Source organism: Miniopterus natalensis, chromosome 10 (assembly GCF_054644295.1).
Source record: "Miniopterus natalensis isolate mMinNat1 chromosome 10, mMinNat1.hap1, whole genome shotgun sequence".
NCBI lineage: Eukaryota > Metazoa > Chordata > Mammalia > Chiroptera > Miniopteridae > Miniopterus > Miniopterus natalensis.
Window position 1 is genome coordinate 70385506 of NC_142090.1, and position 27538 is coordinate 70413043.

A 27538-nucleotide genomic window follows, 5' to 3' on the forward strand; every position below is an offset into this window, starting at 1 on the left:
AAAATGCATAAGTTGTTTTAGAGGCTTTTTAGCCATATCAGAAAGTTTCAAAAATGGTATAAATCAATGACATTAGGCATCAGTATTTCGAAAGAGACGCTTTCTACTGCTGACTTTCACTCCACTGCCTCTGCTGCATGGCAATGTAGGGGTGGGGATTCGCTGCTCTCATTTTTGCTTTTATTACTGAAAGCTTATCCTCAACAGACACAGAAAATATTAGTGGAAAACACCAGTAGAGAATGGGAGAATGGCATAAGCAAAGTTAGGATATTTATAAGCAGTCACTTGGTGTCACTCTTTATTAATCAAATGAATCATGACCCAGGTACCTTTCTTTGGAAGCTGGCTGCTGATTCTAGCACCTGATCTATTACAGAATTGCAGAGTAGGAGCGGTAATTAATTGTAGGTTGAAGAGGGACTTCTCTCCGACCTACAGCAGAATTCTCTCCATTCTGGCCCCCGTAGAGAGCTCAAGTACACTATTTGCAATTTCATAAGAGAAAAAGACTTTCTGGAGTCTCATTTCTCTGAGTTTCTATAAGAATGTTTCAGTTATCCACAGGCAGTGCTGAACACACATAGGTGTTTTTTTAATAGGTTTAATCTTTATTTAAAATAATGTTTAGCGTAAAGGGAGGGATAAGTGGTGATGGAAGGAGACTTGACTTGGGGTGATGGACAATATACAGTTGATGTATTATAGAATTGTACCAGAAACCTATATAACTTTATTCGCCAATGTCACCCCAATAAATTCAAATTTTTTTAAAAAGCAGTCAGTTAGAGTAAGAGCCCATTGTAATGTAAAAAAAAATAAGGTAATAATAAATATCATTTTTGAGTGCTAAAAAAAATTAAATTTATAAAATTTTTACTGTACGTTGTTTCCATTTTGCCTATATGTGCTTTACTATTTATGTTCTATCTCATACTCTGGTTTTTTTAAAAAAGTTAGCAATACTGTAAAGAGTGGGCCTCTTTCCATTCTGAAATAATACATAGTAACAGTGGAATCAGATAAGTGCTAGTTTGTAGTGGCCACTTCAACCATACTAGAGAATGTTATCTGCAATCATATAGTATATAAAACAGAAAACCTAGTTACAACTTAAATACCTAAAAATAGACAATTGGTTGGTATATTAATACATTTAAAGTGATATTGTAGAGGGCATGAAAAATGTTTCACACTATATTGATATTTGTACATATAAGTTAAAAAAATTACAATATGACCTTGTTTTATTTTTAAAATACATAAAAATAAACACTAAATACCACAAAAGTGGAATTGGCTACTTCTAGTTGGTAGGACTTCAGATTTATTATTTTATATATACAATTATTGTATTACTATTTTTATTATTTATTAATAATAGACAATATGTAGTATGTAACAACATATATTTATTATATATTATACTATTTTTTCTGTTACTTTCCAAATTTTCTACAATGAACATGTGCTATTTTTGGTTTTTAAAATAGTTGTTTTTAAATGGAAATTAAAATAAAGCTAGTTAGGGTTGTTTCCTTTCACTACCACTCTTCTCTGGGAACAATTTGGGAAACATTATAGGGAAGTGTTTGAGATGTGCTGTTTTGAAGAATGAATCCTTTTGTGTCTTAGTTATTAAATACCTATCTAAAGTTACTCTTTGAGCTTTCTAAGATCAGCCTTTCATTTCAAACAGTTTTTCTGAACTAGTACAAATGCTGACACAGTATGACTTCTTACGCAGAAACAAGCTCTCACAGACCATCGGGAATTCAAGTTGAAACTATTAAACTACTACCATATTTACAACTTATTTCATATACTTTTTAACAAAAATATTAAACTTGCCTCTAGTAAATCAACGGAACTGAACAGAGGATTTTTAACTGAAAATGTTCTTCCAATTCTTTTTCTTAGTGGTGTCTCAATCTTGGTAGTTACCAGTTCTGCTGTGTTTGGTCATCAAAAGAAATGGTTTGTTACAATATAGCTTTCTTCTCATTCCTTTGATTTAATGTTGATTGAATTAAACTAGGTTAATGCTTTCTAAAACGACCAGGCTACAGGTAAGATTCTTTATTGTAGTAACAATAGAAGTTATGGTAGTACTTTGTTGATGCCTCCTTCTGGATTTCCTTAACATAGCTTAAGATGCTGAATCTCACTGAGAAAGTACCTCTTCGAGAATTCTGTCCTAGTCAATGCAGGTAGTAGGGATGACTGCTGAGGCCAATTTTAAGTGAATATGTATCAATTCCAGGAGGTAACCTGAGCCTGCTCATCTTGTTACCCCAGGCATTTGGGCTCCTCCCTAAGCTCTGTACCCCCTCCCAAAAGAAATTCAGAAACTAAAGGTATATCTGGACTCAAGAATCCAGTTCCATTCCCATACCTGGTGATTACTTGGGCCCAAGGTACATCACTTTTACAAACATATTTTCTCACTTGAGCACTTCCTTTTCATCACACCTCACACTGAGGATGCTTCAACTTTCTTGAGGGAAACATTGCTACCTATGGTCTCTGCTACAGTTTTTCAACTGCACAGGTTAAGTTTGTTGTGACAAGTAGGATGAGCTTTTGTGCCTTTTATGAAGCTAGAAGTATAAACTATTAAATGAAACTTGCAATTATGCCCATTAAAAATGTTATATGAGCCTGGCAGGGCATGGCTCAGCAGTTGAGCATCGACCTATGATCAAGGAAATTGCTGTTCAATTCCCAGTCAGGGCACATGCCCGGGTTGCAGGGTCGATCCCTAGTGGGGGGCGTGCAGGAGGCAGCGGATCTATGACTCTCATCATTGATGTTTCTCTCTCTCTCTCCCTCCCGCCCTTCCTCTCTCTGAAATCAATAAAGATATATATATTTTTTTAAATGTTACATGACCTCTAATCAAATAAACGCACACACAAACACATACACACACCACTGAAACTTTTATCTCACATGTTCTGAAAAATACCTTGAAATTGGTAGCCACCCCTGGCTTTTCTAATCATATATATACATACACGTACATACTGCAGCAATAGACACAGTAGAACTCAGGTTACTAAAAATTATCTTGACTACTGTGATAGGAAGAGAGGGCACAAACCTTGTAGAAATTGCCGTTTCTTTAGTTCACTTGAATGTTTTGTACATGCATAACTCAGAGTGCAGCTGCCTCAGTCTGGTTCCAGCGATCACATGGGTAACATGTGAATGGAAATAAACCCTGTAGGTAAAAGAAAGAGGAATTTGGATGGAGATCAAAGATTAGCTTCACTCCATTCTTCCCTTCTACTTTTTACTGTCCCATCTAAATTTGGCATTTTATGGGAACTTTTCTAATCCCAGAGGAAAGAGTGAAGTTAAATAAGATTTGGGAGTTTCTCCATTTTTTTCTTTAAATCCATGCGATTTTCTCTGCTCAGTCATGACTTTAGATAATTGAATTCTCAATTACTAGGACCCTTCAGAGAGAAAGATACGGTGTACTGGCTTGATTCATTATTGTATCTTTTTAAGTTATCACCGAGCCTGGTTTAGGTTATAGGAAATGGTGCCGGGAATATTTATCAATATAATTAGCAGAAATATTTGCCTATGAGTATTAGGAGTATTGTTTGCTTTTATATCTTCTGGAGTGGAACTACTTACTATATACTATTAACCTTGACTTGCGCCAAGAACATTTTTAAGCTTTAGGAATCAGAACGTTGCATTACACATTTTCCAGAAGCTTACTGTTCTTTTTATAATAATCAGATAAGAAGGTGAAGTTTAGTGTGGTCAGCCTCATTCCTAAGTGGCTTTTGGAAAAGATTTTTGCTGGTATCAAAATGAGGTCCATAGGAAATGAGAAATATTTGCAATACTTGACAGCAGTTTTTACCTCATTTTGCATAACTTTTAGAATAATTTTTGCCAACTATTTAGAAACATAGAATAACTATAAAGTGACTATTTTGACTTCCCTCACAGTAATAGCTGAGTGGAAAGAATCAACACATTGAGGTGTTTCAAGGTAGTGGGGAAATGACTTTATCTTGTCCATGGCTAGCCTCAAGTGCCAAACTAGAACTGAAATTCTGGACAGTTCTCGCTTATTGGATGGATAGGTGTATGCATTCCAAGGCTTAAAACAATATTATTGAATTGTTCCAAAATGGAAGCAACTTAGTTTGGTTTGGGGGGAGTTCTCATTGTTTGACAGTTTTATAGACTTTCATTTAGTTCTCCCAGCTCTATTCTGAGAATTTTCTTACTTTTCAAACCAAAGACCTTGAGACTTAAGAGAGGAACAGAGGTCGGGCTTGAAAACAGCCCAGGTACATGTGCGGGATGTAGAACATGCACTTCCATATGTAAGGTTATTCTTTCAAGTTTTCATAGATATAGAAGTATTCTAAATATTGTAAGTTATATAAAAAAGGAAAAATAAGATAATTTTTTTACTTTAGATAATGCAAGAAGTTAAAAATTTGAATTAATGTAAACATTGTCTACAATGAAAGAACTCTAGAGACAAAAAAGATCATTGGCTTGCAGGTGTTGGTGGGTGGAGAGGAGGGATGAATAAGTGGAGCACAGAGGATTTTTTAGGACAGCGAAACTATTCTGTATGATAATGTAATGATGAATACATGACATTATGCATTTGTCAAATCCAATATAACCATACAACACAAAGAGTGAATCCTAACTGTAGACTTTTGTTAACAATAATATATCAATATTGGCTCATCAGTTTTAAGAAATGTACCACACTGCCTGGCCAGCATGGCTCAGCGGTTGAGCATCAACCCATGATCCAGGAGATTGCTGTTTGATTCCGGGTCAGGGCACATGCCCTGGTTGCGGGCTCGATCGCCAGCAAGGGGTGTACTGGAGGCAGCTGATCACTGACTCTCTCTCAGTGGTGTTTCTATCTCCCTCTCCCTCTCCCTTTCTCTCTCTGAAATCAATATATATTATATATATTTTTTTTTTAAAAAAAGAAATTTATCACACTAATGCAAAATGTTAATAACAGGGGAAATGACATTGAGGGGGTGGGATAGTGTATGGGAATTCTCTGTACTTACTCCTTTTTCTGTAAACCCAAAACGGCTCTAAAAAAATAAAACCTATTATTTAAAAATATAATTGATTTGAAAATTAAATGTTTATTCTCTGCAAGTTCTTAAAGCATATTTAAAAATAAAATGTCAGATTGAAGACATGGTTTTATTTATTTTCATCTAAAAACATTTTTTTCCATTTTTTTTGCAATTGCCCCTGAAATTGGGCAGGTTGGATGAAATGTTAACTTTTTAAAGTTGAATGAGAAACATTTGCATTTGGCAATATAAAAGACTACATATCCTGAAATACTCCTACATAGAAATTGAGTAGTTTTGACTACTCCTGAGTTTATGAATGACTTCCAAAAAGATGAAGGCGAGCAAACACTAGCTGTGTTGGCTAGAGCTTGAATGTTGTAGATGACTGCATACTGGAAAGGGAGTCAGAGCCTTGGGCCTGGAAGCGAAGGGTTTTAGTTGGAGACCAGAATAAAGAAGGAATGTCAGGGGGCCAGATCTCTGGAAAAGGATGAGTGGGGGAAAGGAAGCGCTACTGATTAAAACAGCAAATTCATCTGAGCCATGGCCATCGATAGGATTTCAAAGGAAATAGAAAGGGGGAAAAACTGAATTTCTTTACCATAAGTGTTTATAATCAAGTTTTGGGGCACACATTTGCAATAAAAAATAGCCTTTCAATCTATAATCTGGTATTATTTGTCAGATTTTAAGCCACTACAATTTGACTCCACTTTTGCGCATGTGCAAAAAAGACTTGTGTAAGAATGTGTGTGGAGGTATTCTTTGTATAACAAAACACTGGGGTTTGTAATAACAGAAAACGTAAATGCCTGTGAACAGGAGAGTGGCTAAATAAATTCTTCTATCTCATAAAATGGCCAACTAGATAGCAAAGAATTGTCTCTTTATATATCCATAGAGATAAGCTAACAAAATGTGTCAAAAAAGCAAGTTGAAAAAGTATGAAACCATTTTTATAAAGTTCAGAAATAAGCAGATGAAAGAAAGGAAAGCAAGGAAATGGTAAACACAAACTCCGGATGTTATTAGAGAGAGGCACACAATATTATTGCTAACAATATTTTCCTTAACTTAGAAGGTGAGTAAAGACATGCTTGTCATATTGTACTTTATAATATATAGATGTTAATTTTTTGCACTTATTGAGTATTTCATAATAAAAGAATGTCTATAAAAACCTAATGCGATAGTAATTTGAGGTGGTACATAGAAAACTTCCTTTATAATAAAGATACAGGCAGATGATGGAGACAAGAAACAAATGTCAAGCAAATGGCATTACGTTATTTAGTTTATAACATCGGCCATATACTAATTTTTCTATCCAGACACATACAGAATGTGTTGTAAATGTACTGTGCCATGGTGAGTGCCAGGTAGACCATTGCAAATCTTGGTTGTGATACTTCTTAGCTGTTAGGACCTTGAGTTTTGGTTCCCTCTAACAATAGGACCTAAGTTAGGGAGTTTTTGAGAGCATTAAATGAGTTAGCACATGGTAAGTGCTGAGAAAGGACATGTACAGAATAAGTGCTCAATTAATATTAGATTCTAGTAGACATTCTTTTTTGATTTAATACTTTGAACTGTTTGTTTGTATTATGGTAGGCTTTGGCCATTTGACGAAGCAATTGATGACACTGGCTGATGGACACGTGGTCCTGGCTCTAGAAGGAGGACATGATCTCACAGCCATCTGCGATGCCTCAGAAGCCTGTGTAAATGCCCTTCTAGGAAATGAGGTAAACCAACAAACAAACAAACCACACATTGTGAAATGATATCCACCATTAATTTAACATGTTTATTACCTCATATAGTTCCTTTTTGTGTTTTTTTTGGTAAGAACACTTAAGTTCTACTTTCTTAACAAATTTCAATTTTACAATACAGTATTGTCAACTGTAGATGTATCTGTTATACATCAGATCTGCAAACCTTATTCATCTTATAACTAAAAGTTTAAAACCTTTTTACCAACCTCTCCGTATCTTCACCTAATACCACCACCACCATACCCCTCTCCCTACCCCTGTACCCCGCCCCTGGTGACCATCACTCTCCTCTTTGTTTCTGTGAGTTTGACTATTCCTTTCTTTCTTTTTTTATTTTATTCTGGTTTCATACAAGTGACACCATGCAGTATTTTTTCTTTCTCTGTCTGGCCTATTTCACTTAGCATAATGCCCTCCAAGATGTTGCAAATCACAAGATTTCATCCATGTTGTTGCAAATGACAAGATTTCCTTCTTTTTTTAAGGCTGAATAATATTCATATATCTATATATCTACATGTCTGCATATTTGTATATAGATATATCACATTTTCTTTATCTATTCATCTGTTAATGGATAGTTCTGTTGTTTCCATACCTTGGCTATGTGAATAATGCTGCAATAAACATGGTAGTACAGATAGTTCTTCAGGATAGTGATTTTGTTTCCTTTCGATATTACCCAGAAGTGGGATTGCTGGGTCATATGGTTGTTCTATTTTTAATTTTTTGAAGAACCTTCTACTGCTAGATGATCTATTAACTGTTGAAAGTGGGGTATTAAAGTCCCCTACTATCATTGTAATTTTTCTATTTCTCCCTTTAGATGTATTAATATTTGCTTTATAAATTTAGGTTGTTCCTATGTTGGACACATATTTATAGTTGTTACATTCTCTTGATTAGTTGACCACTTTATCATCATATAATAACTTTTTTGTCTCTATAGTTTTTGGCTTAAAGTTCTTTTTTTTTTTTTTTTAAATATATATATATATATCTTTATTGATTTCAGAGAGAGGAAAGGAGAGGGAGAGAGAGAGATATAGAAACATCAATGATGAGAGTGTCACTGATCAAGCCTGCAACCTGGGCATGTGCCCTGACTGGGAATCGAATCCCGATTGCCTGGATCCCAGGTCGACGCTCAACCACTGAGCCACGCCCGGCTGGGCGGCTTAAAGTTCTTTTTTTTACTGATATATCTAACTCTGCTTTCCATTGGCATGGAATATCTTTTCCATCCATTCACATTTAGTCTGTGTGTCCTTAAAACTGAAGTGATTTTCTTGTAGGCAGCATATAGTTAGGTCTTATTTGTTTTATCCATTCAGCCACTCTGTGTCTTTTGATTGGAGAATTTAGCCCATTTACATTTAAAGTAGTTATTGATATATATGGGCTTACTATTGCTATCTTGCTGTTTTCTGGCTGTTTTGTAGTTTCTTACTATCTCTCTTGGTAAATTGATGATTTTCCATAGTAGTATGTTTGATTCCCTTCTTTTACCTTTTGCTTATCTACTATCATTTTTTTTCTTTGTGGTTACTATGATGCTCACATAAAACATTTAATAGTTATAATAGTACATTTTAAGTTGGTAACATCTTAACATCTAATGCATTCAAAAACTCTACATTTTTACACTACCCTCCCTCAATTTATGTTTTTAAAGTCACAAATTAAATCTTTTTTATACTGTGTACCCATTATTGTAGTTTTAGTTATTTTAATACTTTTGTCTTTCAAGCTTTACACTAGAGTTATTTATCTGCCACAATTACAATATTATAATATTCTGAATTTAATTATATGTTTACCTTTACCAGTGAGTTTTATATTTTTATAAGTTTTCATATTACTAGTTACCATCCTTTCCTTTCAGCTTGAAGAACTCCCTTTAGCATTTCTTTTAAGGCTAAACTAGTGGTGATGAATTCTTCATCTTTTGTCTACAAATCTATTCTTAAGGACAACTTTACTGGGTAGAGTACTCTTGGTTGACAGTTTTTCCCCACTGTACTTTAAAAATATCACCCCACTTCTTACTGATATGCAGTTTCTGCTGAAAAAATTCACTCGTAAACTTAATGACTTACTCTTATATGTAACAAGTGGCTTTTCTTTCACCATTTTAAAGATCCTCTCTTTAACTTTTGACAGTTTAATTATAACGTGCCTTGATATGACTCTCTCTAGGTCCGTCTTAATTGATAGTTTTGGGGTTTCCTGGATTTGGATGTCTGTTTCTTTTCTAAAATTAGGATAGTTTTCTACCATTATTTCTTCCAATATGCTTTCAAGCCCTTCCTTCTCTATTCTCATTCTGGGACCCCTATAATATTAGTTGGTCTGTTGGGTGTTGTCCTTTAAGTCCTTTAAGCTATCATTGCTGTTTTTCATATATTTTTTTTCTTTTTGTTACTCTGATTTGATGAGTTTAATTGCCCAGTCTTAGAGTACACTGGTGTTTTCTTCCACTTGATCTAGTTTACTGTTGAACTCCTCTATTGAATTTTTCAGTTGAGTTATTGTATTCATCAGCTCTATGATTTCTCTTTTCTACCTTTTAATATTTTCTATCTCTTGGGTTAAATTCTCTGTTTATGCATTGTTCTCCTGTCCTCAGTGATAATCTTTATGGCCGGTAATTGAATACCCTTGGGTAAATCACTTCATTTCATTAAGATTAATTTCACTAATTTCTGAGGATTTGTCTTCTTTTGCTTGAAATACATTCCCCTGGTTTTTTTGTTTTGTTCTTTATTTTTCATTTTTCTTGACTCTGCTGGTTTGTGCACATTGGCTAAAACAACCACCTCTACCAGTCTTGACAGATTGGTTTCATGTAGAAGATGAACTTCACCAATCAACCCAATGCAAGCTCCTGTTTACCATTCAAACCTTTGTGATTGTCCAAGCTACAGTCTCTGTTGTTAGTGGCTCCCAGTACTTAAGTGTGTGCCAAGACCTGTCAGTGTCCCTAAGGCAAGGATTACAGTCAGCCCCTAGGTGTAGGCTGACTAAAAGCTGGACACCCCCCATAAAGAAACTGTGAGATGGGCATTTTCCCTGTTCCTTCTGCACTAAGCCTGGGTGTATAGCCCATGGGGGATGGGGAGTGTTCCTGTGCTGGTTTAAAAACTTCTTTGTTTACTATAATCTTATGGGACTCATGAATACGTGCTGTGTTGGCTATCAGGGCTAGGTGATTTGAGGGCCCATCCTTTGGGTAACAGCCATAAAAGTTGAGGAGCTAGATATAAGAAAAAGTTCCTTCCAGGTAGATATTGGCTAGTTGGTTTTAATTGTTGAAGTAAATCAGAAAAAGAAGGCGGGAGAAATGCCCACCAGCTCTTTTAGGCTCGGGGGGGGGGGGAAATCTCAGTGAGCACCTTTATGCATGGTAATTAAAAGCCAGACTCCTCAGGCAGCAGCTTGTAAAGTATGTACCTCCCCTTCCAGGAAAGACTGGGAGATGGACTTTTTTGCCTGCTCCCTCTGACTGAGCCCTGGGGGAATGGCCCAAGCAAGTGCTCACACACCTATTAAGAACTGTTTCTTTGTTTGCTAAAGTCCTGTGGGACTCATGAACATAAGCTTTCATAGCTAGGTGTTTTGAGAGACCATTCTTGGGTGGGAAACTTAAAAGATATGGTGCTAGATGTATGGTCCAAGCCCTTCACTCCTCAGAGCAGAACTGGAAGTTTGTGGTTCCCTTCCAATTGTATGTGCTGAGCCAAGGATGGGCTTATGGCAAAAGTGTGTCTCAGCCTTTCCTACCCTTTTGATGTGGATATTTTCTCATTCACTCAGTGTGTAGGAGTCACTCAGCTAGGTTCAGGAATCTCTCAGAATTGCTTTATGTGTTGCTGTGGAAAGAGGAAAATTCAGGAGCCTCCTATGTCACCATCTTGGTCTGGAATCTTAAAAATATAGATAAACTCTTTTTTTCTGTCATCATTTATGAATTCTCTAGGCTAAAAGATATTATTTCCGTCATTCAGATGTTGATAATGAGTCAAAGAGGTTTAAGAAAGTCATTCACAGTCATGCGGCCCAAATGCATTAGATCTAAGATTTGAACTTGAATCTACATTGCCAAAGGTCATTCTTTTTTTCTTTCACATCACATACATAATTTTTTATGACTGCTCTGCGGACATCACATCAGTATCATGAGGTTCACGTCTAGATCATGACAAGCTTTTTGGACCAATTAAGTGCAATTCCACAAATATTTCAAAGTTTGTTTATATTCATTAATGTTATCAATTCATTTTTTATAGTGAATGTGTAGAGATCTTATGACTGTTTTATATATTTTACCTTTTTCATGAACTTGAAATATGACTTTTAATGAAATAAACATATATAAAATTATTTTTAAAATCTATGATTCATAATGTTTTTTAACAGTAGCTCATGCTTGTGCCTAAACTATTTATAAAAGGAGAACAGTATCTTCTGCACACTGAACATATACATTTTATTGTCATTATTACCTTATAGTTTTTCAACATAATTATTTTGCCATATTCAGTGAAATAAATATGTACATTTTTTATTTGAAGGAAAACATGAGAGAGAAAACTTGAGTACTACTGTGTATACTCTGTGTGTCCTTTTAGGCAGCTCAATAATCCAAAAGATGTGAGTATCTGATGATTAGCATTGTTATTAGTAAACTGCTTTTTCAGATCATGCATAATTCAAGCTAAGATTTTCTAAATATTAGAGTCTTTCTAAGATTCTTATAAACAAATACTGTCAAACAGAATGTCAAGTTTGTTGTTTTTTGGTGCCATTTGAGGAGTGCAAAAAATAAATGCTACTTCTACTTATCAGTTAAAGTTGGGCTGTTCTATTTGCCTACCAGATAATATATTTTACATATTCACCTATATTCTCAGATTACTTATTTGATTTTAAATATAGAAACATTTTAAGAGCACCAACTGGTTTTAATATTTGCATTAAAAAGGCTTATGCCAGATGTGCAGAAAACCTAATGGTAGGTTGTAGATTATGGCTCCATGGATGATAGAACTTCCCAGAAGGAAATGTTACCCACTTGCAAAAGCCAACTACTTTTCCAACTACGTGAAAGGAAATTATGGATTTCACTGACTCTCTTGGAACACAGTGCTCTTGTAGTCTCTGCACCTTGCCTGCTCTATTCTTCCAAGGGAATATTTCCAGTGAGGATGGAGCAATTTTTCCTGTAGTCCCTTTCTTATAGAAATGACTGTGTTGAAGAACACATTCAAGGCAGTTGTATGGAGTCATGTGGGGGCCTTAATTTACCTGAGTTTACTAAAAAGCAAATTGGATGTGCTTTGGATCTTCCTTTCCCTGTATGCTCTTTTGACTGGGATCTCTGTGGTCATTTTATTATATGACCTAATCCTACAGATCAAGTAGACTGTTTACATAGGACAGTTAGTAACATTAGAAAGGTATTACCTAATTGAAAGTTTGAAACCTATGCCTTTTCTCTACATTTTTAGAAAGACCAGGCTTGAGATAGAGGCCAATTTTAAAAAACAAAAAACAAAACATGGCCATGGGAGTGTATAGGTGCTAAAAATTCCAGTAAGTGGTAACTGAAGTGAATATTGGCTATATTGACTATTTAATCAACTTTACCTACATGTCTTATAGTAAATTTGATTTAGTTATTATAATACCCTGAAAATACCATCTTGTCCCTTTTCATTGGCTATCTTCAATTACATAAGCACAGTTGAAAATTCCTTCATCATGAACTAAAGAAAGAGAGGTTTAGAGAATCTGTCTTTCTGTATTTTTTTTCCATTGAGATTTCTTAGGAATATAGATAAGACTATACATTTACCACAAGATACTTTAAGAATAACAGATAGATTTGGTATATTGAACTTTCAGAGGTAAATTTTGGTGTGTCAAGTCTATCGGTGTACAGAGTAGCAAAACTAAGAGAAATATAAGGATTTTTAAAAATGAAAAATGAAAGAAAAATACATGTGTGTTGTACATTATAATTCATTTGAAAAAAGGAAATGAAAATGTAATATTTGGAACAACTTAAGGAACAAAGAGTACTTCTCACTTTCATTGACAGTATAATTTATAATCCAATGCCTGGTTTTCTGTATTTTTTTCTAGTTCAAAGGTCATCATGACTAACAGCCATGACTACATTGAAGTTTTAAATTTCATTCTTTTAAAAAAAGTAATAAGGCATATTGCATGTAACTCACCATTTAAAAAAAAAAAAAAGTGCATGCATGTAGTTTTTACAGTAGTTTTACGTGGTAAGCTCTAGGTAAGAAAATAAAAAAGGACACCTTTCAGTTACCAATTGTGCAATTTCAAATCGTAATTTTCCTTCAAACTCCCTTTTCAAGTGATTAATAGGGCAATTATAACTTATTATCTGGGATTTCACTTTCACAAATAACAAAATGTAGTAAAGGTTGAGCTTAAAACATTGGCAGAACCTACTTTGGCTTCTCAACACTGAACATGCAATTGAACTCAAATTAGGAAGGTCAAGAAGGGCCTTTGTGAGGGACTCTGCACTTTGTCAGATGTATTTATTCATGTGCAGAGGATTAGAATTCATAAACATTTTGCCAGTTTTTTTAATGCTATTTCTTTTCCTTGTTGTTCTTGGCCAGACCATGTCAATACAGCAAAATGCTGCTTCATATGCCTTATTATCAGCAGAATAATATGAATTACATAACCCAAAGGAATTGTAAAATCAGCAGGAACTCTTGGTTCTGCATCTCAGTGTAGATACATAGATGGGTGCCAGCACACTTTATTTTTTAAAAATTAAGTTATCTGAGTATTACACCCAAAATAGGCATTTCTTATTTTCAAATATTTTTATCGTAAAAGTGATCTGGGTAGCAAAACATCTTTTAACTATTCTTTGAAGAAATATGCACAAGGTCAGTCAAAATAATATACTGTTGGATTAAAATTAATTTGAGCATGGTACAGGAAATTCCAAGAGGCAACTGATTTTGAAGACATACCAGAAGTCCATTTTTTTTCTTTTTCTTGGCAAAGTTCAGAACTTAGATTTATTAGTCCAATCAGTGTATGATGAATATTTTTGAACTTCTTCAGTGAAGCACTTAGAAACAACAGCTTGGAGTTTGCAATAAATTGAAATGACTACCGAAATGAGGAGACTCGTTAGGTTGCTTGGAATGGCTTCAGAGATACTCATGTGAATAGTCCCATCTTTTTCAGAGTTAGTTATAGAAACATCTGTAGGATTCTCAGAGAAACTGATTTGGTAATCTGCATTTGTGCTGGCTGGCAAACAATGTCACAGTTGCTTTAAGGCCAAATTTGCCTACTGTTCTGCAAAGCCAATTAGCAACACCCTGGGTTGCTTCCTCTGAAAAAACTTTTTTCAAGAGGTGAGAAAAGCTTAAGCAGTTGGCATTCCTATGGAATTTGAAAAGAAAACATTGAGGAACTTGAGGCAGGTAAAAGAACAGGACATATCCTAGGTAAGAGCCTTGGGTAGTGAGTTGAGAACATTGCCATTAAAAGACCACCTGTCAAAATAGAATAAATGACAGTTTTAAGCTTGTTGGAGAAAGAATACAAATTGTCATAGATGGAAGCTGTTGAGATGATGCTACAGCCTCTAGTACTGAAGGTTCAGCACATATTTGAGTATATAACGTATTTTGTCTTGATCTCCCCCATTCTTTATAAGGTTTGACTTCTAGATCTTTCCTCCCTCCCTCCCTTCCTCTCTTCCTTCTTCCCCCTCCTTCTCTCTGTGTCTCCCTCCCCCTCCCTCTCTCCTTTTCTTTGTAATAACTGCTGTCTCCTGTTGAGTAGGCTCAGCTGCTTTCATTTGACTTGGATTTCAGCAACAGTGGCTGAACTTAGTGATTGTGTATGCTGATAATCTTTCCAATATGACTTTTTGCTCTAAAGCTGCTGAAAAAGTCTCTTGAATTGACTCTAGTAAGTTTTGACAACCACCCTCGAGGTGAACTCTTAAGATGTTGTTGTCCAAGTTGCTCATCAGGGGTTTGTTTTCATTAGATCTTGAATGGGGAAGCAGTCTTGCCATCTTTTTCATCCTTTAGATTATGTATGGCTGACTCCATTGGGGAATTGGTGTGAATCTGGGAAAGCTTACAAGCTTCTCTTTTGGAGCTTGTAATTCATGAGTAGAGGAAGGGGAGCTCAATACAGAGAGAATGTGTGATAATCCAAAATAATGTTTTTCCATGATCTTCTCTTAGACTTTGAAACCTATCCACACTCTGAAAGAGAATATATGGATAACTTAAAGACATTAAAAATATTTGGAAAATATTATTTGAAGATACTTTCCATTGTAGATATGGCCTATGATGTTGTATTTCTTATATTCAATAAGGGTTATGAGAAGCAGAGTTAAAGTAACTGGATTTTTTGTTTGTTTATGTGTTTTAGCAAATGCTAAATGAAGTAGAAATTATCTGGATAATTAAACCTTCATTATGCAGATATTCTGTACTGTTTGTCTTTCGGCTTTTCAGAAGGTGTTAAAAGGAACGTGGCTGGGAAACTAGACCCTTCATAAGTGCTCTGGTTACCAACAAAAGAAAGCAAACGTTTCTTTTCAGTGATGGAACAAACATGTTACATCATTCATTTATCTATACATTCATTCAGTAGTCTTCATTGGGCATCTATTTTGTGCCCAAATGTTCTAAAACAAGTGAAAAGAAATATTAACAAATTAATTTAGGAATGTATGACCCTTTGTTTTTAGCTACATTTGTATGGAGGAATATTTTAATAGAGGAAGTAACATTTAACTTTGGTCTTGAATAAAAATGTGATTTTGACAAGCTAAAGGACAAGGAAAGGATTTCTCTCTTGTAGTGGAAATGCATAAAGACACTAAGACTTCTTGAAATAGTGGATGGCTCCGTTTTGGATTTGTTTGTTTTGTTTTTGGCAGAAGAGAGGCCTCTCTAAGTGTAATAAAAGTAAATAATGAGGCTGGATCAGTGGAACTGAATATCGTAAGAAATTAGAATTTCTGTGGAAAATATAGAAGCATTGAACAAATGATTCCCATGCTTTGGGGTACTATAATAACCAAATAGAGTACGATTTTTGGAGTCAGCAGAATCTCATACAAGAAAATAAAAAACCATTAAGGAAATAATCCTTAGCAATAGTTTTCCTCAGATTATCAATGAACAAAGGTATACTTTATCAGTGATAAGCTGGACCTGGCTCTTAATAGCTTGTGAGAGCTAATTCAGTATATCAGTACTCAGATCTGAGTTTAGTGACATCACATTGGTAGCTTGAAATAGGCCATGGTGGGAATATTTACACCACAGAAATCAGCAAATACTACAAATTACAGCTATTTTTTAAACAGCCAGCTGTTAAACATTTACCAGCACACCACTGCTACATGATGTGAAACAGCTCTTCTTAGCAGAAAAGTCAACATTTGGAAAAAAGTATAATACAAATCTTTTTACTAAACAAAAAATTAAGGAAAAACAGTTTTAAAACATGCAAATTAGCAGATTAAAGAACAGAAAATTTAAAAAGCAAATGAGGGTAAGAAAACCAAGGATCAAAGAAAATGAAACATGAGGATTTAACCAAGTATAGCTATCACATTTAAACTTATTTACAAGGAAGCAAGATTTTTGGCATATAAAATGAACTAGCCTTCTTTATAACAATTGATGTTGAAACTATGGACATTATGTTAGGAAACTATACATATAGCACTGAGCAAACTTCCCTTCAATGTTATTGAAACTTCAATTTAAGATGCACCTTTCAATATATATAGTATTTCCCTTACTCAACTATGTGGTTTGAAATGTTTTCTTGTTATGTTGCATGTCTACAGTCTTACGTCAGTGTTTAAACAAAAACATTGATAGTCTGAATTATCCAACTAATTGCATTCATTATCTTTTTTCCAATAGACCATCATGCCTACTTCTTTTTACCTTTAAATTTAATTTTTATTATTTAGCTAATTGTTGCCATAGGTATTTAATTATGTCATTTCATCCAAACTTTCCATAGTTAAGTGCCATGGAAATTATAGAATATTCTTTGGATATCATAGTGAATGGAGGCCCTTCCTCATAGTCTTCCTTCTTCATTTAATGCTGATATATTGTGTAACCTACAATTCTCCAAGGTTGGTATCTTTGGATAAAACTTAACTCATAGAACAATAACCAGAGTGGGAATCTCACAGTCTAGCCCACTTGTCTCACTTATTTTATTCAAGGAATTTATTCAGTATCCAATGTGCGCTGAATGGCCATGACTGTACCCTTTGCCTCTTGGTCCTCTCGATACCCTCAGAAGGATGGTTAGGTTTATGTCACTGCTCTTGGCTAGAGATGTTTTTAATTGCTATTGATGTAACCCTTCATCATCCACATGTGTGTCGGCTGCAGGCCGACTCAATATGAATAATCTCAGTGGTCTGTCAGTGTAGTAACTTTATTATCAGTAGAATCTACCCTGATTTTTTTTTTTTTTTTTTCAGTTTATTTGGTCAAGGATTTTAGTGACTTCAAATGAGCAAAAGGGGTTATTTTGAGAATGACTCATGAATCACAATATGGATAAAATTATAACCAGATCTCCTTAAGCAATCAGATTAAACATATACAACTAATTGCAGACATCTCTAAGACAATTATTTCAATGGAAGTTGAGTTGTAACCACCAATGCGTCCTCACTAGGGAATTTTTAATAGTTCATTAGCATGGAGGGTCAGGTCCCTATTGCAGTCTGCTTCCCTTATCCTTTGGTCTTGATCATCATATTCCAAAGTTCCAAAATGTATTTCATCCTGACAACTGAACCTTTTCTGCATTTTTTCTGAGTCTCTTTGCATGTTGTAGGGGGACTTTCAGTTCCCTTTGTTAGTGAATTTGCTGCAAAACTTGTCATCTCACTTTGTTCTTAGAGGCACCGTAAAATAGTAGAAAGAACAGACACAAGAACCAGACTTAGTTTCTCTATGGCTTTATGTCAGAAAATATATTCTCTTTTAAAATTGTTTTAAATTATAAAATATAATATTCGTACAGAAAACTGTATAAGACATAAATGTACAACTCAAGGAAATATCACAAATAGAGCACATATACAACCATCACCCAGGTCAAGAAATAGAATAATGTCTGTGCCTCAATAGACCCCATATCCCCTTTCCTAATCTGTACTACATTTGTCATATCTGAAAGTAACCAATTTTCTGGTTTCTAACAAAAGGTTTTAATTTCCTTGCTCTAGAACTTTATAGACAATAAATATATACATCCCTTTGCATCTAACTTCTTTAGCTCAACATTACGTTTGTGAAATTCACCCGTGTTGTTCTAGCTAGCTATATAGTTCATTCATTTTCCTTATTAATATAGCATTCAATTTCATAAAAAGAATTTCTAGGAAAATGTCATGGTTCATGTATCTATTCTACGTTTGATGGTCATGGGGAATTTTTCTAGTTTGGGTACTATTTTGTACAATGCTGTGATTGACATTTTATACACGTTTCTTGGTACATTTGTACATACATTTCTGTTTGGTATAATTTCAAAAAGCGGTATTGCTAGATCATGGTATATGCCTGTGTTTAATCTTTGTAGGTAATACTGAACTGTTTTCCATAGTGGTTGTCACAACTCATACTCATATGTTCCCATTGTTCCATATCCTTCCAACACTGGTATGGTCAATCTTTTAAAATTTTAGATATTCTGCGGAATGTGTAGTAAAATATCATCATGGTTTTGACTTGCTAGAGTACTAACAAAGTGAAAAACAGCTCCTATTCAAGTCTTTTGTCCATTTTCAGATTGTCTTTTTTTAGTGATTTGAGCAGTTTTTATAGATTCTATTGGTTTCATGTGTTAAAATAACCATGTCTGTCTTTTCACCCTCTTAATTTGTGTCCTTTGACAAAAGTAATTTTTAAATGCAGTACAATTTATCAGTAGTTTCCTTTCTCATTAGCTCTTTTTGTATTCTGGTTAAGTATTCTTTCTGTACACCAAAGTCAGGAAAACACTCTCCTTCTTCTTTCCTTAAAGCTTTATTTTTGACTTCAGCATTGACTTCATCAGGAGTTGAATCTCTATGCATGTAGCGTGAGATAAAAGTCAAGTTTTTGTTGTTGTTTTTATGTGAATATACAGTGAATCCAGGCACATGTATTTTAAAGACCCATCTATTCCTTATGGCTTGGCAGTGGTACCTTTGTCCAATACATACATGGAAACTGTATTCTATTCCACAGGTTGTTTTGGTCTATCCTTGTGATATCTTAACTACTGTAGCCTTTTAAGAAATTTTGATATATGGTAGAACAAATCTTTCAGTTTAAAGACTTAAATATAAGATCCCAAATTATAAAATGCCTAGACGAAAATAGGGAAAAAGTTTTATACAAACTTGGTATAAAACATTGGTATTGGCAATAATTTTATGGATATGACACCAGAAGCCTTGGCAACAAAACCCAGAACAAGTGGGGATACCTCACACCAAATAGCTTTTATACAGCATAGGAAACAACCAGCAGAATTCAAGGCAGTCTGTGGGATGGGAGAAAAGAGTTGTATGTGATAAAGTATTCATCTCCAAAAGATATAAGAAACTCTTAGAGGTCTGTAATAAAACAAAACAAATAAGCAAAAAAATCTGATAACCTGGTTTTTAAAATGGGCTAAGGCCTTGAATAGACATACCTCCAAAGAAGACATATGAATGGTTAACAGGTATATGAAAAAATGCTTATTGTCACTAATGATCAGTGAAATGCAAATAAAAACTACAATGAGAGAGTTATCACCTCACATGTCAGGATGTCAGGATGACTATTATCAAAAACAAGTGTTCGCAAGAATAGGGAGAAATTGGAACCCTTGCAGGCTATTGGTGTGAATGCAAAGTGTTAAAAACACTGTTGGAAACAGAATAGAGGATGCTCAAAAAGTTAACTATAGGACTGCCATATTGATCCAGCAATTCCACTTTTGAGATTGGTCCAAAAGAATCAAAGTCAGGATCTCGAAAAATATTAACACTCCTATGACCCTTGTGGCACTAGTCACCATAGCCAATGTGTGGAAACAAGCTAAGGGTCCATTGACAGACAAATGGATAAGAAAATGTGGCACATGCATACAATGGAATACTATTCAGCCTTAAAAAAGAAGGAAATTCTGCAATATTCAACAACATGGATGAATCTTAAAGACATTATGCTAAGTGAAATAATTCAGTTGCAGAAAGACAACTATTGTTATGATTCCACTTATATGAGGTATATAAAATAATCAAATTCATAGAATCAGAGTAGGAATGTTGTTGTCAGAGGCTGGGAGAGAGGGAAATGGGGAGTTACTAATTAATGGGCATAAAGTTTCAATCAAACAAGATGAATAAGTTTGAGAGATCTGCTCTACAACATTATACCTACAGTCAACAATAATGTGTTGTACATTTAAAAACTGGTCACACGGTTAGATTTCATGTTGTGTTCATCCTACAATAAAGTAAAATTAAAATTAAGTAAGATACCAATGATCTAAAATGAAATGATGAGCCATAAAAGCAAAACTAAAAGAAAAAAATAAAGTAGGTGTATAATTTGAAATAAAAGAGATAATTGGAAAATCTCATATATTTGGAGATTTCAAAATATACTCTCCATGTCAAAGAAATCACAATGAAAATTAGAAAATATTTTAAGCCGAATGATTATTAAAATGTGAAATATCAAAACTTGTATGATCTATATAAAGGTGAATTTAGAGAAAAATATAAAGCTTTAAATGTATATATTAGAAGAGAAGAAAGCTTAATATTAAAGGTAGTAGCACGCATATCAACAAATTAGAAAACCCCAGCAACAAATTAAACGTGAATTAAGCAAAGGACATATAAAGAGAAAAAATAATGAAATAGAAAACAAACATGCACTATATGAGATTTTAAAAAGCCAGACTTTAGTTTTTAAATACTAACAAAATTAATAGAACTCTAACACTAATTGACAAAGGAAAATTCATGTATTACCAGCACTCAGAATGAGAAAGAGGACTTCACTGTGGCTATTAATGTATTGAAAGGATTATAAGAGAATATTTCAAATGCAACTTTATGTAAAAAATTTTATAATTTTTTTTGAAATGGAAAAATTCTTACAAAAATACAATGTTGCCAAAACTGAATCAAGAAGACAGAAAACACTGAACGGTACTATAGTTATAAATCAAATTGAATCTTTAATACCAAATTTACCAAGAGAAAATACCAGACACCCATATAGCTTCACCAGGGAATTCTACCATTAATTTAAGGAATAAAAAATACCAATTTTATACTGTTTTAGGGTAAAGGGGAGGGAGAGAACAGTTTACAACTGATTTTTTTTTGAGACCAGTATACTGATATCCCAAACTAAAAGAAACAAACAAATCAAAACATTATAAGAAAGCAGTATTACAGGAAAATCTTGATCATAAGCATAGTAGTTAAAACCCTAAACAAAGTATTAGTGGTTCATCAATATATTAAAAGCCATAACAAAATTGGGTTTAGACTAGCATGTAACATATTAACATTGTGAAATGTCATTGTAATTCACATTAAGGGAATCAAGAAGAAATATAACCATTTCAGTAGATGTTTAAACATCAGTCAATAAATTATGATGAACTATTTTTGGAAAACTAGGAATAATAGGAAAATTTATTAACCTGATAAACTTATCTACAAACAGTTCTATAGTGTACATCAGACTTAAAGGTGAAACATGGGGAATTTTCTTTGAAATCAAAAGCAATACAAAGATGCTCACTCTTACTGCTTTGTTTCAACATTATACTGGTGGTCCTAACAGTGCAATTGAGTAAGAAAAAGAAATTAAAAATGTAAATATTGGAGAGGAATTAAATAAATCTCTCACAGATCATATAATTATGTATGTAGAAAATCTATACAAAATTATTTATATATACATTAGAATAAGTTTAACACAAATGATGGTCAATTTAAAAATCAATTAAAACTTAAAAATCATTAAAACATTCATTAAAAATCAATTATATTGATTTAAAAGTGAATTATCACTGTTGTTCTTCCTAGTCTTTCACCCTAAAACTATGCCCTGATTACAGCAGGCAACCAAGAGGAAGAACCTATTTCATTAAGTCTGTTAGCCACAGAGTGCAGAATAAAGGCTGCCTCTCCGTGTTTTCTTTCAGTTAATCCTCCGTTCATTCATTCAGCATTTGAAATAAATGCCTATTGTATACCAGGCTCTATCTTTGCCATGTGTACATGGCTCACAACGCAGTAGAGAATGGCTAACTACAATATAACGTGTTTAGTAGAGTAAACAAGAGTATTTGAGACACAGGTGGAAGCAATTTGCTTCATCAAAGAATGTTAGAAAGATTTCACAGAGCAGGCAATATTTGCACAGCCCTTGAATGATGTAGTAAGATATCACCGATTCAGAGGAGGATGGCAAAAAGAGAGATCAGAGGGAACAGGATAAACAGAGGTACAGAAGTGTGAAAATACTTGGCATATTTGGGAAACATAAACTCTAACAAGAATGGTTAGTAGGTCTTTCGCTGTGTTGGTATATGCATCTCTCCTCATGTACCTGTCATATTTACAAAATCTCTGTTTAGCTTTTTTTTCCTGTTCTGGGTCATGAAAATAATAGAGTTGATTTTTACCTCTCAGAAGGAAAGAGTGAGTTTTAAAACTCTTACTCAAGAGCTTCTTCACGGATATCCCATGCCCATGTCCCTAAATGCATCTTAGCCAACTAAAATGATTATTTTTAAATCCTCACCCAAGGATATGTTTATATTGACTTGAGAGAGAGAGGGAAGCATTGATGTGAGAGAGGAACATCAATCTGTTGCCTCCCGTATGCACCCCGGCCGGGGATCAAACTGCAACCCAGGTACGTGTCCTGACCGACCAGGAATCGAACCGTCAACCTTTTGGTGTACGGGAGGACACGCCAGTCAGCTGAGCCACCTGGCCAGGGCTAAAATGATTTTGATAACTTAAATGATCTGGTTCTAAAAAAAATCATAAAATTACTTATTCACAACATGATAATGGCAAATTTTATGGTGTTTTAAAAGAGCTGTAATGCTTCGAAATTCCATGATATGTGCAACTTACCAAACATCTGAATTTTATCAATGCGTTATTGCAATTTTCTGTAAAAGATACAGAAATATAAATTTCCCTGACACAGTCTGAAAATTTGTATAAAGAATTGCTGTAACTAATGGTTGCAATTAAGCTTTAGATACAATAAAGCTGAATAAGCAATTTATGTGTCAAGAGGTTATGTTAAAATTATGTAGTGTATCTTATAACTCCATGATAATTATTATTACATGATGGAATTGCTCAACAAACTCATACTGACATTGATTAGCCTCAGTAGCCAAAGTTTTTGCTACATCTTACTGGCCAAACTAAATACACAACCCAGCTTTACTGAATATTCTTATTTTTGCTCTAAATTTATAAAACATTATTTATTTAATGTTATTTCATTGTCGTTAGTTATTAGATTACTAATGATGACCAATACTCATAAATATTTATTAAATAGATGCTTCAATCAGATGTTTTTAATGCTTATAATTGTGAATGATTAAATCAACAAACCCTAGAAAAGACAACTCAATTTTGTGGTCCTTCTCTGCAAGGTTTTAATTTATGAAAACAGACTCTAAATTCTGCTTGCCTTCTTGCCAACTGAGAGTACTACCCATTGCGTTCTCTATAGAGCCACCCAAGAGAAAATAAAGAACCTGCATTGAGAATTTTCTGAATTCAGCTCTGTGTGTATACCCTCAAAATGAAACAAATTGGGGCAATTTACTGAAGGTTAAATCCTCTAAATGACATTCACCTAAAACACGCTGGGAAATGGTCTGGGAGGCTTAAATTATCAATGTAATTGCCTTAATTCTCTAGGTTGCTTTTAAAAGTAGACGCAACTTTATCGAACCTAACTGACGATTCCGAATTGGGAGTTTAGGGGTGTTTGTATTTCTTTCTCTCAACACCCTGAATCACGTTTACTTTCTGCGTAACCCAAGTCTTATAAATAGCCCACAGATTTTAATGCAAGAGGGCTCCAGAAGTGAGGTTTTTACATTAATGATTTGTCTGTAGCTTTTTTTCCTAGTAGCCAGCGTCATTCAGTTTGTCAGCCTTTCTACCCTAAAGTCACAGGGAATGTTTATGAACAACTATGTATGCCTGTGATTTTGTTCTTCAATATTTGAACATGCAGTGATGTTTCAAAATGCTATATTAATAAATTCTACCTAATTTCTATTTAAAATATTCCCTAAGATTGGAGATAGAAGTGAAAGAAAAGATTATTTATGTGGAAGGTAGCTCAACCATGTCTAGTTCTTGAGTAAGAGTTTTCCTAGTAGTTTCTCGGAGTTAAGAGGTTTTTACCAGGACAACATATTCTTGAAGACACCATCTGAAATACCAGATTCTTAAAAAATGATTTTAACAAGTTTTAAGGGTTTAAGATTGCAGAACCTTTCCCTGAACACTGTTGTTTTCTTTTCCTCTCGCCAAACCGTATTGCAAATAAACTTTTTGATGTTGTAAAGGTTTTTCTTTGTCAGCTAAGAAAAACACTATGGAGAGTTCTATTTAGTGAATTTACCCATGTATAAATATCCCTGAGCTAGTCTGTTGTCCCGTGGCATCTGGAAGAAAGGTGCTATTGTTTTAGATTCCATGATTGAAGTATGGAATGATCAATTCAGAAAGACCCTGGGGGGAAGATTCACTCACATATGCAGTGGAAACTTGGAATCCTGAGTTTTTTAGTTTTTTCTACAGACCGCAAGTCATAGATGAGTTCATGCTTCGACACAACGTCCAGTGACATCAGTTCCCATTCATGCCATGTGATAGTTTTACCATCACTTTGTATTTGAGAATACAGGTACTAACTTTAGATTTTCTAAGAAAACTCCTTTTTTTGTCAATCCCTTGGTGACTATTGCTTTCCTCGCTTTCTGGGTCACAGTAGCTAGACAGCCATTGTGATTGCAAACGCTCTGGTTATGCAGTTTCTGCTGCTGCACACCAGGCTACATCACCAGGGTATTCCCAAGGATGCATCATCAGAATTAGTTCTGCCAAAACACTCCATAAATTATTCAGAGCTTCTCTTCATTTCTTGCAAATCAATGTTTGCTGAGCTTCTCCGTGAAAAATCAGTGTAATTCCAGATCACGATAGATTTGCAGGACAGGAATTTGTCCTGCGTTTCCACATGGACATCTGCATAGCTATGAATGTGGTAGAAGCTAAAGTGTACAGTTATTTTACCTCTGGTTTTATTTGAACTTTTACTCTAACACTTGTTCACTAGCAATTGAATAAGAGAAGCTGTGTCTCATGGTTTTCTACTGTGAAGTGTGCAAAAGTCTAAGGTGGTTCCGTGTAAAAACACTGCAGAACTGTGCATCATAGGCTGCCCGCTTTCTGTCTACTGCAACTTCCCTCAGGTTTCCTTTGCAGGGCCCAGCTGCACCGACAGACATGATGGAATTTGGTTTGTGAGGAACCTGCAAAAGTTACACAAATAACTCAGATTTTTAATGAATAATACACAGACATGCACCTGCTTCTGGGACTTCACAGATTAGCCTTGTGACCAATAGAAAAGCCGTTTGGAATTCAATTACATGGCTGCAAAATGGAAACTAAAACTGGCTACACTTTTAGAACTGAAATCAGCAGAATGTTAACTAGTTCTTGGAGCACTTTTTTTTTTTTAGGTTGTTTCAATTTGCTTTGTTTCTATGGGACTTACTATAAAGTCATAATATTCTGCTCATGTTATTACCTGCTATTCTTGCAGCTGGAGCCACTTGCGGAAGAGACTCTCCACCAAGCCCCGAACATGAATGCTGTTATTTCTTTACAGAAGATCATTGAAATTCAAAGTATGTCTTAAAAGTTTTTTTCTAATTTGTAATCAGATATCACCAATTAAACATATATTGAGAATTTGAGCATATGAGCAGCATATTTGAATTTCTCAAATAAGAGAAACGTATTTAGAGTTATTATAATTTGCACATATTATGTATTCATACCTAAATGTGTTATTGCCTTGCTCTTTATATGTAATGAGTAACATTACACTGATAATGTTACTCAGGCACTCTAGATTTAGAATCTTGCTTTTTCTCATATTTCCAAGTATTTGGATTTTTTTCCATTACTACCACTAAACATCCACCAGAACATTCAAATTAGTGTAGAAACTGTGATTATATTGCCCAGTCTTAACGAAGGTAAGTTATTCCCTAATGATATTGGAATTCAGCAATTATTTATTGGTTTTAAGTTTGGCAGGAGAGGAAAAGTTAATGAGAAAGCCTCAGTATTAGAAAACCCAACTAGACAAAGCAGGGGAAGTCAGAGACTTTATTACTGCCCAGTTTTCTTTACTGCTGTGTCTTGTCAAGAGATATCCTTTTTAGATGGTAAGATGCATGAGTGTGTGCATTTGCACACGTGCACATGCACATGTGCACACACACATTGAAATCAAGCACAAATCAGCACAAAAATTAGCCTGGAGGGGAAAACTAAAGGGCAAAATTAAGTGTGAAGGATTATGAAAACCCTCAGCTTTGCTACTGTCCTGTAGAAGCATTTTTTAAACACCACTGAAGAAGCCACCTTCCAGCTCTTTCTCTGAGTCCTTGCCTTTGCTTGTTCAGCAGTAATTTGGAGATATGAGTGTGACTGGGGTTCTTTATTATCTATACATCTGATGCTGTGACTATTTACAAATCATGCCATGCAGAAACTGGAAGTAATGTCCCAGCTTACTTAATTTCACTCATGCCTGGATTGAGGACCATAGGCATCCAATAAATATTTATTGACTATATATAACTGGAATAAACTATGAATTTTAAAGGTTTTCAGAGTACAGTCTAATAAACATTCAAATGCTGGGAACCAAAGCCTCTGAGAGAAGGCTCAGGTAAAGAAACTGACAAAGATGAAGAAGAAAAGGCTGGAGAAGGTGTCACAAGCTTCCGATGAGTACAGATCCTGTCAGTATACTGACTTATCTCATTGCCATTGAAGGCAGATTTAGAGGCTGTACTATATGTTATTCCGGATATGCAGGAAAGGAATCTTGAAGTGACAGCTTTCACATATTCCTCCACATCCAATCTAATGCCCCCTTCAGGTCATCCATCAAATAGTACAAAAAGATCTAGGTTTTATACACATTATTTCCATTTATTCTGAGCATTCTTTTGCTGTTACACAGATTATTAAAAGTTATTGTTCCTCTGGTCTATCATACCACTTTCAAGAAGCATTCTTGAGTACTTATTACATGTTGATGCCTGGTAAACTGAGCAGTTGAGACAGCACCGAGATGATGAACAGCAGTAAGGCAGAGTTTCTGGCATCAGGAGTTCACAGCTCCGTGAGAGAGAGACAGCAGTAGACCAGTCCAGGCAAGGCCACGTGGTGCAGTGAGATCGGGGAGGAGGGCAGTCCCCTTCCTCAGCCCCTGTCAGCTGGTATGA

The 27538-nt window shown here is 34.7% G+C and overlaps 1 protein-coding gene across 1 annotated transcript in view; it reads left to right on the forward strand.

Annotated features, from left to right (window-relative positions):
- Positions 1-27538, forward strand: part of LOC148092287 (histone deacetylase 9-like) — a 223303-nt gene that overhangs the window by 156917 nt on the left and 38848 nt on the right. The window contains exons 11-12 of the mRNA XM_087821192.1: positions 6705-6838; positions 25837-25921. Coding sequence (XP_087677318.1) covers positions 6705-6838; positions 25837-25921 — 219 coding nt within the window. The remainder of the gene's footprint in view (positions 1-6704; positions 6839-25836; positions 25922-27538) is intronic.